The following is a 12,389-nucleotide window of genomic DNA, read 5'->3' on the forward strand; positions in this document are numbered from 1 at the left end:
CCAGGATCCAGCTGTCTTTTAGTTATGAGAAATAAATCGGTAAGATGCAGCCATCATCACAGGTCCGTCTCTTCATGTCCGACTGGAATGCACTACTTGAGTTCCATGAGCAATTGACATCAGTGATTGTGATGTTTCCTTTGGGATTTTTCCGTGAAAAACATGCTGAAAACCATCATGTTCATCTGTTTGTTTAGATGTTTCCACTTCGTTTAAATATGTCTGATCACCTGATAAGACGGGAGAGCCAGTTTTATGCTTGCAATTACACTCATTTACCAGCGGCGCCGCCGAAATCAAGAGATTGGGTACAGCTGAACACCCTGAATATATTTAGAATGCTGCAATATTTTTGATAAATAGCAAAAGCCAGCAAGCCTTTCTCCGAAGGGGAGTTTCTTTAATAGTGCATGGTGGAGATGGCAAGTATTTTATGTCCTGAGAGCAAGAACAAATTTGAAAAAATAAGCTTATCACGCAGGTCAGTGACGTATTGAAGTCATTGACGAACACTTAACTAGCAAGCTAAACAAAAAAGCAGAGTCATTGACATTATATTCTTTTGGCACTGGACGAAAGCCATGACATAAGGGACACCGCTCAGCTTTTAATTTTTATCAGTGGGATTAATGAGAATTTCGAGATAAGTTTTTGGATATGGCATCCCTGAAAGGAAAGACACGAGGTGAGGATTTATTTATGAGCGTGTCAGCGATCATACAGAAACACAAGTTACCTTGGAGTATGCTCACCAACGTTACCACAGATGGGTCACCAAGTCTGACAGGAAAAAAACGTCGGGATGCTCAAGAGAATTCAGGATAGGATGACAGGACAACCCTGAGCAGGAGGTAATTTTCTTGCACTGCATAATTCACCAAGAAGCAATGTGTAAATCCGTGTTGCAGCTTGACCACGTAGTGAAGCCATTTGTGAAACTCTAACTTCATTCGAGCAAGGGGAGTTCACCATTGCCTTATTCATTTTCTTGAAGAAACCGATGCTGATCACCCACACTTACTTTACCATTCTAATATGTTCACTGGTTAAGTTTGGGAAAAGTATGTCAACGTGTATGGGAGCTCAAACAGGAGATCGTTTCATTTTTGGAGCTTCTTGAGAACCGTGATGTGCGGTGAGATTTATGGCTGGTGAGGCACTGACTTCATAACAATCAGATTGACAAACACATGAACCCTACAGAGTAGCCTATTTACCATTTGATTGGCAGCAGCTATCAGGTTGTTTAAAATCCCATATCAGCTTTTTGACATACAAACTGTAGCATACAAAAAGCACATTTAATTAAAACGACAGCAACAACAAAAAACGTTCTATATCATATGTGCTCTGCCCTCTAGTGGCCTTTGCTATTGGTTAATCCACATCAAGGCACTGGCCTCGGCCTGAGACTTCGGTTGATTGGCTCTCCACCCAGGAAGGCACCACCCACCACGTATAACTCTCCTCTGCTCCTTTTTCCACTCAGCCTGCGACTACAACCATCGGGTTAACATGGAGCGTTCCTGTTCGTCTTGTGCAGATTCTCTGATTGTGAGTTGGACAGGCATGACGCCTAAGACAGGTGCTGCTTTTACGAGCCGGACTGAGCCTGGTTCCGTAGGCCTCACTCGTGTTCATACTTCTTGGTCGCTAGCAAAAAAAGCTAGGCATCCTCTGTCTCTGGCCCAATCCCTCACAGACTTCCACTCAGCATGGGTGGATTTGTGCGGCCCTCTCGCCCCTTGGTTAAACAGAACATTGAGCAGGGGCTACGCACTTCAGTTCTGTCGGCGGCTCCCCGAGTTCGCATTTCGTCTCACATTTTCTCGCTCCCCAGCAGAACGTCTGTGTCTGGAGCAGGAAGTGGCGTCGCTCCTCCAAAAACGAGCGATCTCCCTGGTTCCTCAGGAGGACCGCGGTAAGGAGCTTTATTCTGTGTACTTTCTGGTCCCCAAGAGGTCAGGAGGTCTCAGACCCATCCTGGATCTTCGACGGCAGAATGTCTTCATCTCTTCCCGCTCATTCAGGATGCTGACAATAAAGCAACTGCTCGAGTGCATCAGGCCAGGGGACTGGATGACCTCTGTGGATCTGACGGACGCGCATTTCCACGTCCCCATTTTGCAGCGCTACAGGCGCTACCTGAGGTTTGCAGTGGGAGGCAATTGCTACCAGTTCGACCGCTGCCCTACGGGTACTCTCTGGCTCCACAGACCTTCTCGAAGTTGGTGGATGCTGCGTTGGAGCCGCTCAGATCTGCAGGCATGAGAATCCTGACATATCTGGACGACTGGCTCATTCTGGCGGCTTCGGAGAGCGAAGCGCATCATCACACGGAGATTGTGCTGCAGCACATCAGACGTCTGGGCTTTGCGGTCAACCTCCAGAAGAGCGCGCTGCAACCCAGCACTTGCACTCAATATCTGGGGATTCTCCTCGACTCTCAGATCATGATAGCGCGTCTGTCAGACACCCTATGCCTGCCCTATGCAGACACCGCAGCCTTCTGCGTTACCTGATGTCATGCAAGTATAGCAAGTTCCTTAAAGCAGCAGTGGGTAGTTTTGGGCGTTTTTCATTCTCATAAATGAATGTAATCCAACATTTATTTGTTTATGAGGAAAGACCATGGCGAAAATGTAACCACAGATGGCAATAAACACAGCACTGTCGAGCTTATACTTGCAAAGGGAACTCTAGAAATATCTATCATTCAACATCAGGAATTGAACACTGTCATTCAGCCAGTGAGTAGAGACGAGAGGTTGTCGAAACTTCTCATCGCGGTGACGGCGGCGAGAAGTGCCCAGAGATTGAGAGTGAGCGAGGTGATGACCTTGTTAGGTCTCATGTCGGCTGCTCACTCGGTGGTCAAGCTGGGTCTGTTGCACATGAGACGCCTTCAACGTTGGTTTGCTCGTCTCAGGCTCAACCCAGTCGAAGTGGGTGGCCCTTCCGGCCGAGGTACGACTGGTTCTGATCTTCTGGGCACGTATTCACGGATGCATCCCTGTCGGGATGGGGAGGCGCGATAGGAGAGGAGTGCATCGGAGGACTCTGGTCGGATCCCATGCCGCACATAAACCAGTTGGTGTTGCTGGCGGTTTAGAGAGTGCTGGAGCACTTTGCACCACGGCTGGAAGGCCATCACGTGATGGTCAGGTCAGACAACTCCACAACGGTTGCCTACATCAACCGCCAGGGGGGAGTGAGAGCTCCCTCTTTGCACAGAGTGGCTCGCATTCTACTGTGGGCGTCCTCTCATCTTCTGTCTCTGAGAGCGTGTCACGTTCCAGGTGTGCTGAACGTGGATGCGGCTAGAATGTCCAGAGGAGGCCTGTTGGCGGAAGAATGGGGTCTCGCGCCACACGTGGTAGAGGCAGTCTGGACTCGCTTCAGGGGTCCGGTCGCGGACTTGTTCCCATCAAAGGAGAACTACAAAGCCCCTCTGTGGTTCTCCTTGAGGGTGTCGGACAACCCCACCCTCGGGGTGGATGCTCTGGCTCACGCAACATGGCCGCTGGGGCGTCTGTATGCGTTACCTCCACTGAGACTGTTGATGCCGTTCTTTCTACGCGTAAGGACACAGAAGATGACGGTGATCATGGTGGCCCCCGACAGTCCCGGGACCAGATGGTTTCCAGACCTGGTCAGCATGGCGACGGGTCCACCCTGGATGATTCCAGACTTTCACGGGGCTCTGGTGCAGTATCAGGGCCAGGTTTGGTCCCGTCCTGTTCTAGGTCGACCCCTCAAGGTCTGGTTGCTGAAACGGTGAAACTGCTGGACATGGGGCTGTCGGACGCAGTCAACCATACGGTGCAAAGCACCCGTGCACCAGCTACTAATAAGCTTTGCACTTCCAAGTGGCATGTATTTGCTAACTGGTGTACACTGAAACAGCTTTCGCCATCTAACTGCTCTTTGGCTGAGGTCATGTCCTTCCTGCAGGAGCTGTTGGACGAAGGCCGGGCGGCGTCCACACTCTGTGAACACACTGTGTTCGCGGCCGCCATCTTGGCAGGGCACCAAGGCTTTGATCAGGTCTCTGTGAGGAGTCCCCCGATCATTAAGAGGTTTCTTCTTGGTGCTCGGTACATTAGGAGCCCTGGAGTTTGCAGGTGGTTCTCGAAGGGCTCTGTAAGGCTCCGTTCAAACCGCTGGCGGCCGCTTTGTTGGAAATACTGTCCTTGAAGACGGCTCTTCTTCTGGCCTTAGCTTCGGCTAAGAGAGTGAGCGATCTGACAGCCTTGTATGTCGTTTGGCGAAGGTCAGACCTCTGTGACTCTTCATCCAAATCCGGCTTTCAGACCGAAGGCCATTACAACTTCTTATCGGTCTCAAGTCCTGATGTTGAGGGCTTTTTATTCCCCACCTCATCAGACTGATCAGGAGGCTGGGATGCACCGGTTATGTCCGGTGCGGGCCCTAGCTTGCTATGTTGACAGGACAAAAGACTTTCGTCTGACTGATTTTTGTCTGCTATGGAGGAAACCAGAAGGGCAAAGCTGTCACTTCACAGCGTCTTGCTCACTGGGTTTGTATGGCCATTTCTGCCACATACAAGGCTGAAGGCTCTGTGGCTCCGGAGGGCCTCAGAGCTCATTCAACTAGGGCCATTTCCTCATCTGCTGTGCTTTTCTGAGGTGCTTCCATGGAAGACATCTGTCAAGCTGCTTCTTGGTCATCTGCTTCGACCTTTGCTCAGAATTATCTGAGAGACATGACGGACGCTTCAGTGGCTCACACTGTTTTGTCTGTATGGGGATCTTCGACCATGGCTGGACCCTCTGGTCTTTGAGTTGGTTTTTCCTTGTCTGGTCTTCTGTAAGGCCATGCTGGGAGGAAGCTAATCCCTACGGCCTTCACTGTGGTTTTTAACCTATAGCGAAGGCCGTTAGAGGGCAGAGCACATATGAAATAGAAATGATGGTTACTCACGTAACCCAGGTTCTATGAATATGTGTGTAGCCTTCATTTATTATGGTCTTACCTTACTTCCTGCTTCGAGTCCAGTTTAGAAAATTGTTTGAGTTTAGATATGTAATCCTCCATTTTGAAAGTAAGGCCAAATTAGAATAAAAAATAAAAATAAACGGATAGCTGCATTTGACTTACAACTGTAGACTGTCGTTTGCTGTCAATTATTCTGTTGTTCTGTTGTCACAAGAAGAATCCCTGGGATCACAAGTGCCCCCTACCATGAGGCAGGAGAACTGCGTGCCTCACTTAGTGGCTTTTTGAGGCCATTCATTATGTCCATCAGCTATACAATAGAAATTTAGTTTGTATAGCAAAAGTGTTTGAACATTTTAATAGCGACATACAGAGAGAGAGCAATACGTTGTCACTGCATGCCAGCATGGTTAGTCGAGTCATTGCACCATCTCCGGTGAGGCTCAGCAGGTGGCTGCCTCACCACACTTCTATTCTCAGTATTTGAACAGTTAATGTGAAAATTCAGGAATTTCATTCATTCATAGTGTAAACCAGTGGATAAATATAACCATTTCATATATTTTTTCATTTTACTTTTTTTTCTTTGACAGGTGAGGCCCTGCCTTACCTGCCTCCCCTGACTGCACGTCACTGCTTGAGAATATTGACAAATTTCCTGAGTGACAAATGATTGGCTTTGTGATTTAGCCTTTATTACTGTGGACATTGCGACACACATAAACGAGCTGAATGTGAAGCTACAAGGGGAAAAAAAAACGTTTGTTCATGAAATGCAAGCAAATGTCAGAGCCCTTAAAACCAAGCTGGTTTTATTTTCGAAGCAAATGTCAGACATCAGTCATTTGGTTATTTCCCCACACTGGCTACGTTAACATTAACTGCATGAAGAATTTTGCCGTCAGTTTTGTGATTTTGGAAAAATTGACATGTCCCTTCTCACACGACCAGAATTGGTGCCAAAGGAGTTGCAGTTGGATCTGATTGATCTCCAATGTGACATGGTGTGAAAGGACGTGTTCAAGTCCATGAAACTGGATCAGTTTTATGCTTCATTTAGTGCAGCCAAATTTCCAAACATCCAGAAGATGGAACAGAGGATACTGGTGCTGTTTGGCTCTACATATGTGTGTGAACAGACTTTTAGTGTGATGAACACCAACAAAGCACCCCACAATCCCAGATGAGTAATGAACACTTCAGATCTGTTCTGAGAATAGCCACAACAGAATTACCACCAGACTTTGATGCGCTGACTAAAATGGGTGATCAACAACACTGTCCTCATTAAAATGTAACTAAATGCTTGAATGTTTTTTAATGTTTGATATGTACTGTCATACACAGCACAAATAGTTTAAGGACGCATGTGTGGGCGGGGCAGCATCTCTCCACCTCAGTAATATAGCATGCCTGGCCAGAAGCAAAGAAAATGAAAACATTCTTCTTTTGTTGGTAGTAAATCTTGCATCTTCATCTGAGGTGCCAAACAGAGCCAGCAAAGGATCAGGGTCAATGTTTACTTTGATAATTGTGGACAGTGTATGAAAGATGGATTTCCAAAAAGACTCTAAACTGGGGCACATCAAAAACATGTGGACAAGATTGGCCTCCTCTCCCTTACATCTATCACGAGAATCGACCTCAGAGTGTTGGCCATTAGTTAAGATAGATGCAGTTGGGCACAAGTAAAATATCTTAATCCAAGAAATAAAGTTTCCTCCAAAACCAAATTTCTCTAATATTACTAAAAGGTATTTCCATTCAACACGATAGAATGCTTTCTCTGCATCTAAGGAGAGCACGCACTCTGACACATGTACGCATGTAGCAGGAGAATACAGGTTGTTAAAAAGACGTCTGGTATTAAAATGGGAATAGCGGTTTTTAATGAAGCCTGTTTGATCCGCACAAACAATTGTGGGTAGGACTTTTTCCAACCTACGGACCAGAACCTTAGCTAGTATCTTGACATCAACATTCAACAAGGATATTGGCCTGTAAGCGGTGCACTCAATTGGATCTTTGCCCTTTTTGGCAATGAGGGTGATAAATGCCTCATACAACGATGCTGGTAATTTGCCATTATCAAAGGACTCAGACAGTACCAAATGTAGTTGTGGAACGATTAGTGTGGAGAACTTCTTAAAGAATTCTGCTGGAAAGCCGACAGGACCAGGAGATTTTCCTGACTGCAGATTTCCTCCTGAGTTATATTCTTCTCTAGTCTGCTCTTGTTTTCAGCTGAAAGAGTAGGAATGTTTAGGTTATGCAGAAAACTATGCAAAGAAGTATCATTATTTGGTAGATTTGAGGAGTAGAGTTGACTATAAAAATGTCTGAATGTATCATTGATTTCCATGTAATCTAAAGTGATAGTTCCATCCTCCTTTTTTATTTTTGAGATCAGCTGTTTTACATTTGTACGTCTCGCCAAGAGTTTCCCAGACTTTTCCCCATGTGTGGAGAACGGACTCTTTAGTTTCAGTAGTTGTTTCGATGGGGTGTGTTGTGAGAAGATCATACTTTGTTTGAAGTTCGATACGAGATTTATATAATTCTTTTGTCTTGGGCATATCGCTGGTCAGTCACTTTTATTTGTTTTTCTATTTCTGAACGTGTTTTTTGCGTCTTATTTTTCATGCGCGCCGAATAAGAAATGATTTGCCCGCGAAGATAAGCTTTAAGAGTGTCCCAAATTGTACCGCTGCATATTTCAGGTGTGACATTTGTTTCAAAGAATATGTTGATATGAGTCTCCAGGAACTCGTTAAAATGTTTGTCAGACAGTAATGTTGGATTAAATCGCCAATGTTTTCTAATTTGTGGACAACCAGGGAGGTGAACTGACATTGTGACAGGACCGTGGTCTGATATCACTATACGATGGTAGTTACAAGACGTCACAGAATTAATGAGCCGATTGTCAACAAGAAAATAGTCAATTCGAGAATAAGTCTGGTGAACGTGAGAAGAAAGAGTATTCCTTTTTAGTTGGATAGAGAGAACCCCATACATCAGAAACTCGGACAGAAAGGTCTTGATGAATAAGACACATTTGCCCACGGTGGCAAGGTTATGAGAAGATCTATCTAAGTGAGGGTCAAGTCAACAGTTTATGTCGGCACCTAGTATCAGCGAATAAACAGTAAGATCTGGCAGAGAAGAAAAGAGACGCTCAAAAAAACCTACATCGTCTACATAAGGTGCATACACATTGACAAGTATAACCAGTGAGTTAAACAGTCTGCCTGTAACTATAATATAGCGGCCATTTTTATCTGCAATTATATTATGCTGCTCAAATGTAGTCCTCTGACTTATCAAGATGGAAACTCCTCTGGCCTGGAAGGTTGAGTGATAATGCTGATCCGCCCATTTGGACATAAGACGACTATTATCAGAACCTTGTATGTGTGTTTCCTGTAGAAAAACTAGTGAGGACTTCAAATGTTTGATGTGTGAGAACACTCTCCTCCTCTTTACAGGATGATTTAACCCTTTGACATTCCAGCTTAAAAAAGTTAGTGGACTATCCATCTCCCTTTACTTGATGCATGTATTGACGGGTATTGGTGTCCAAATATAAAATATGGTTTGCCTCAGTCCCATCTGACGCTCCACCCCTCTCCCTCACTCCCCTCAGCCTCAATCCCCAGCAAAAGACAGCTGCTAAAAAAATCAGCAGCTCTTCCAAAACAACATCCTACACTCAACACACTCTTACAGACCTTCCATTTCCAGCTCCATTATAACCAAAATAATAAACACTCCAATACCACACATAAAAGTATTTAACACACCCAAAAACAATTGAACATTGAAATTGTAGACACACTGTAATAATAATAGCGATATATCCAAAGATGGATCCTTAGGGAAAGCAGAACCATCAGAACTTAAACAAAAACAACGCTTGTTCAAACACGAATCTGAACGAGAAACTCCGTACTCACTGACCAACCAGTAAAAAGGTAACATGGTGTTAGTTGTCCTTTCCTTGGCTATTGCGGGAGAGATTCAATATATCTCCAAACTTCTTCAGCTGACTTCAGCCGCTTCTTTTCGCCGTTGGGGAGTGTGATGTGAAACCGAGCAGGGAACCACAGCGAGGGTTTCAGTCCGCGATTGTAAAGTTGACTTCTCGATATTCTGCCCTCTGAGCCAGAACCTCGGGAGCGTAGTCATCCACCACACAAATCTACTGTCCTCGGAATTCAAGGTTCCCTCTACGTCGAGCTTCCCGGATCAGGAGGTCCTTCACCTGGTAGAGATGACGGAGAATGACAGGTCGTGGTCGCCGCTCCGGCACGGCTCGGGTGGCCCGAGGCGATGTGCACGGTCCACCTCCGGGGCTGGTGTGAGACTCTCTTGTCCAAAAACTTCAACAAGCAGTTTCTGAAAAAAAACTCTGTAGGCTGTCCACTTTCGGTGGACTCTGCCAGACCCAGGATGCGTACGTTCTGACGCCGACTCCAGCCTTCCAAGTCCACGACTTTAGCTTGTAGCTTCGCGTTGACCTCTTTAAAAGCAGAGCAAGTGCTTTCTATGTCGCTGACACGTTGACTCAGATCATCCGTGGCGGGTTCCAATGACGAGAGCCACTGACTGTGGTCTTCTACTGTCGTCTGGACTTGGTCGAACTTTGTTTCAAGGACAGCGAGTGCCGCCCTAAAGTCGGCTGCAAAAAAAATCCATCGTTACTCCGCCACTTGTGTCTTCCTTCCGAGCAGACCTACCGCCCTTGGACGTCAGATCTGGTTTCCTTACCATGGTGGTGTCACTCCTTAAGAGTCTCACATAAAGTTCACTTTCAGACATTGCTCATCACTAAATATGCATTCCAATCGCAAACAAACAATTGTGTGTTGCGTTGATCATTACGGACTTGGAAAAAAGTAAAAAGAAAATCACATTTTTCCTTCTAAATGTTTTTTTTAACCTTCACTAAGGACTAAACCTTGAAAAAATCAAATTCCTTTAGGTTTTTAGTGCATCATACCATTATTTTACCATTTGTGTTTAATTGAAACCACACATGGACTGTGTTTGATAAGTTATTCTTCGTAGGTCTCATAAATACCCACCTATTAACCCATATACATTTAACTTTGACTTTCAGCGCTCCTGGTTGATAGACTTGTTCAGCGCTTTGATGTAGGTCTTCACCTGCTTCTCCGTGTGCCGTCTCATACAGCTGAGATTGCATTTCCCTGTTACGCGGACTTCATTCCAACTGAGACGAATATTGGAAGATGGAGCTGACCTGTCATGCCTCCGGTTTTCACCTCGGCCTCCAGCTCCAGGGTGATGCACGTGATCTCCTTGTTTGAGGGGTTGCAAGATCTGCTTGTCTGTCCTTTCCTGGAGGAGTCGCACTTGAGATTGACGAACGTCACCAAGCAGTTACTGCCCCCACCTGTAGAGGGAGCAGCGATATCAAACATTCCACTAGAAGAGGAGTACAACTGATGCTCAATCCCAGACCTGAAGCAGCGAAACACTGCCCTGGTGTCCGCCCTCGATCCTCCGTCCTGCCAGTTAGTTTGGGGTGCAGATGACACTTGGCGTTTTTCATCTTGAACGACGCTCGTTGTCTGCTTCACTGGAGTATGGAGCTAGATCCCTGCCACCGATTTGAGCGAGCTTGTTTTGGTTGTTGTACACACAAGACATGTTTTCTGCGCTCACAGCCATCTTGTTGCTCGCTCAACGTCGCTATAGAGTCTCTATAGACACGATTGGAGTAAAGCTATACGACTCTTCCGCGGTCGCAGTCAAGCTATACACAGTCAGATTTCGAGTGCGCGCAGAGACACATTACATTACGGTAGCAATGAAACAGAGCTGAAGACTGCTAGTTGAAACAAACAAAGCAAATGATTCTTGCCACAGAAACTTTTCCACATTAGTTGTTATTTTGAGCCAAATTAAGAATCAGAATCAGAATCAGAATCAGAATCAGAATCAAATTTATTGCCATGGTCAGTGGGGAGCCCACTGACTAGGAAAGTGCCTTGCAATAAAGTGCAACAAATAAAACAAATAAAATAAAATAAATAGAATAACATTACAACAAGGCTGTTCATGAATTTAACAGTCTGACGGCCGAGGGAAAGAAGCTGTTCCTGTGACGGAAAATCTATATCATTTTGGCCAAATATGATTGGTGTTTTTATTTTACGTATGAAACATCCACAATGACATCATTAATTTGATCAATGCAGTCCTGATAACATTATGTAACAATACATTTCATTACATTGGATCATTTTTACTTTCACTTATAACTTATGCAAAGGCCTGTGATTAAATATGCATTTATATTACAGTGTTATGTACTTTGACCAAATACTACCCAGAAATGTGCAAAGGTCTGTGAATAACAACATCACATCCTCATAGTAGACTAGTAGCTATCACTAGACTGATTTTGGTTGCATATCATGGCAGCATTTAGGAATAATTAAGGTTCATTCTGTAATTCAAGTGAATTGAGAATAGCATTCTATTACTTTCGACTCTCATTTTCAGAACAAAGGTGCAAAAGGTCTGTGAATAACAGTATCACATCCTCACAGTAGAGAGCAGTACCTATCACCAGACTGATTTTGGTCATATGCCATGGCAGAATTTCCAGGATGTGATGTTAATAAAAACATCTCTTGCGGCATCATAGATAGATAGATAGATAGATAGATGAATGAATGGTGAATTGTCAATAATAGTCTAATAATAATCAAATTCATTGTAAATTAGAATTTTAACAGGCTCTTTTAGACGATTACAAAAGAGATACTTCCCATGTCTGATTGCCTTTTGTAAACACACACAAGGAAGATAGAGTGAGCAGAATTGAAATGTAGAGACACTCTGATAAATAAGGTTTTTTTTGCCACTTTACATTGAAACTTTTGGTCCCAGGCGTGATTGTGTTTGACACCAGTGATCCAGATGAATGATCAGAAGAGACTAGATTAAAAAACAAAAGCACAAAAAAGGAAAAATGCGTGTGAAAAAGAAGGTTAGAATTAAACACACCAGTACAATTAGGACCTGTGAGTAAGTTAAGTTGTACACAGACATTAGCTGAGTAAGAAGGAAAACTACGAAATGAAAAAAAGACATTTGGAGTTCAAGAAACCAAATAAGCAGCTGTTGGGTTAATGGATTAATGAGGTGGGTGCAGGCTCGGGGAGTGTTCTTCTGCGTGAGGCAGGCAGACTCAAACAGATCCACATACATTCTAAAATAAACCTCATTTGACATCTCCAACACAGCCACTCCAGCAGCCCACATCCAAGATGGCCGACTCAAAACAAGTTGAGAGGATGTGACAGACGATGTCATGTGGTGAAGATGTCAGAGCAGTGACGGTGATGATAGCAGTGATTGATGATCCATCTGCTGATAACAACGCTCGCCTCTTT

The 12,389-nt window shown here is 44.7% G+C and overlaps 1 protein-coding gene and 1 pseudogene across 1 annotated transcript; one reads left to right on the forward strand and one right to left on the reverse strand.

Annotated features, from left to right (window-relative positions):
• Window positions 1-1,569: 1,569 nt before the first annotated feature.
• On the forward strand, window positions 1,570-3,781 carry LOC128767064 (uncharacterized; annotated as a pseudogene).
• Window positions 3,782-9,188: 5,407 nt separating this feature from the next.
• On the reverse strand, window positions 9,189-10,537 carry LOC128767065 (uncharacterized). Its single transcript, XM_053878763.1, has 3 exons — window positions 10,447-10,537; window positions 10,226-10,378; window positions 9,189-9,640 (listed from the first exon to the last, which is right to left on the reverse strand). The coding sequence occupies exons 1-3, from the start codon at window positions 10,535-10,537 to the stop codon at window positions 9,189-9,191; spliced, it is 696 nt and encodes a 231-aa protein (XP_053734738.1).
• Window positions 10,538-12,389: the final 1,852 nt, after the last annotated feature.

Source organism: Synchiropus splendidus, chromosome 11, assembly GCF_027744825.2.
Source record: "Synchiropus splendidus isolate RoL2022-P1 chromosome 11, RoL_Sspl_1.0, whole genome shotgun sequence".
NCBI classification, from domain to species: Eukaryota; Metazoa; Chordata; class Actinopteri; order Syngnathiformes; family Callionymidae; genus Synchiropus; species Synchiropus splendidus.

Excerpts from the sequence above, each read along its gene's own strand:
- LOC128767065 (XM_053878763.1), bottom strand. The coding sequence starts at position 10,537 with ATGAAAAACGCCAAGTGTCATCTGCACCCCAAACTAACTGGCAGGACG. Across the intron at positions 10,379-10,446 it reads GCAGTGTTTCGCTGCTTCAG|GTGGGGGCAGTAACTGCTTG; the intron begins GTCTGGGATTGA and ends CTCCCTCTACAG. Across the intron at positions 9,641-10,225 it reads GAAAACCGGAGGCATGACAG|CCGACTTTAGGGCGGCACTC; the intron begins GTCAGCTCCATC and ends TTTTTTTTGCAG.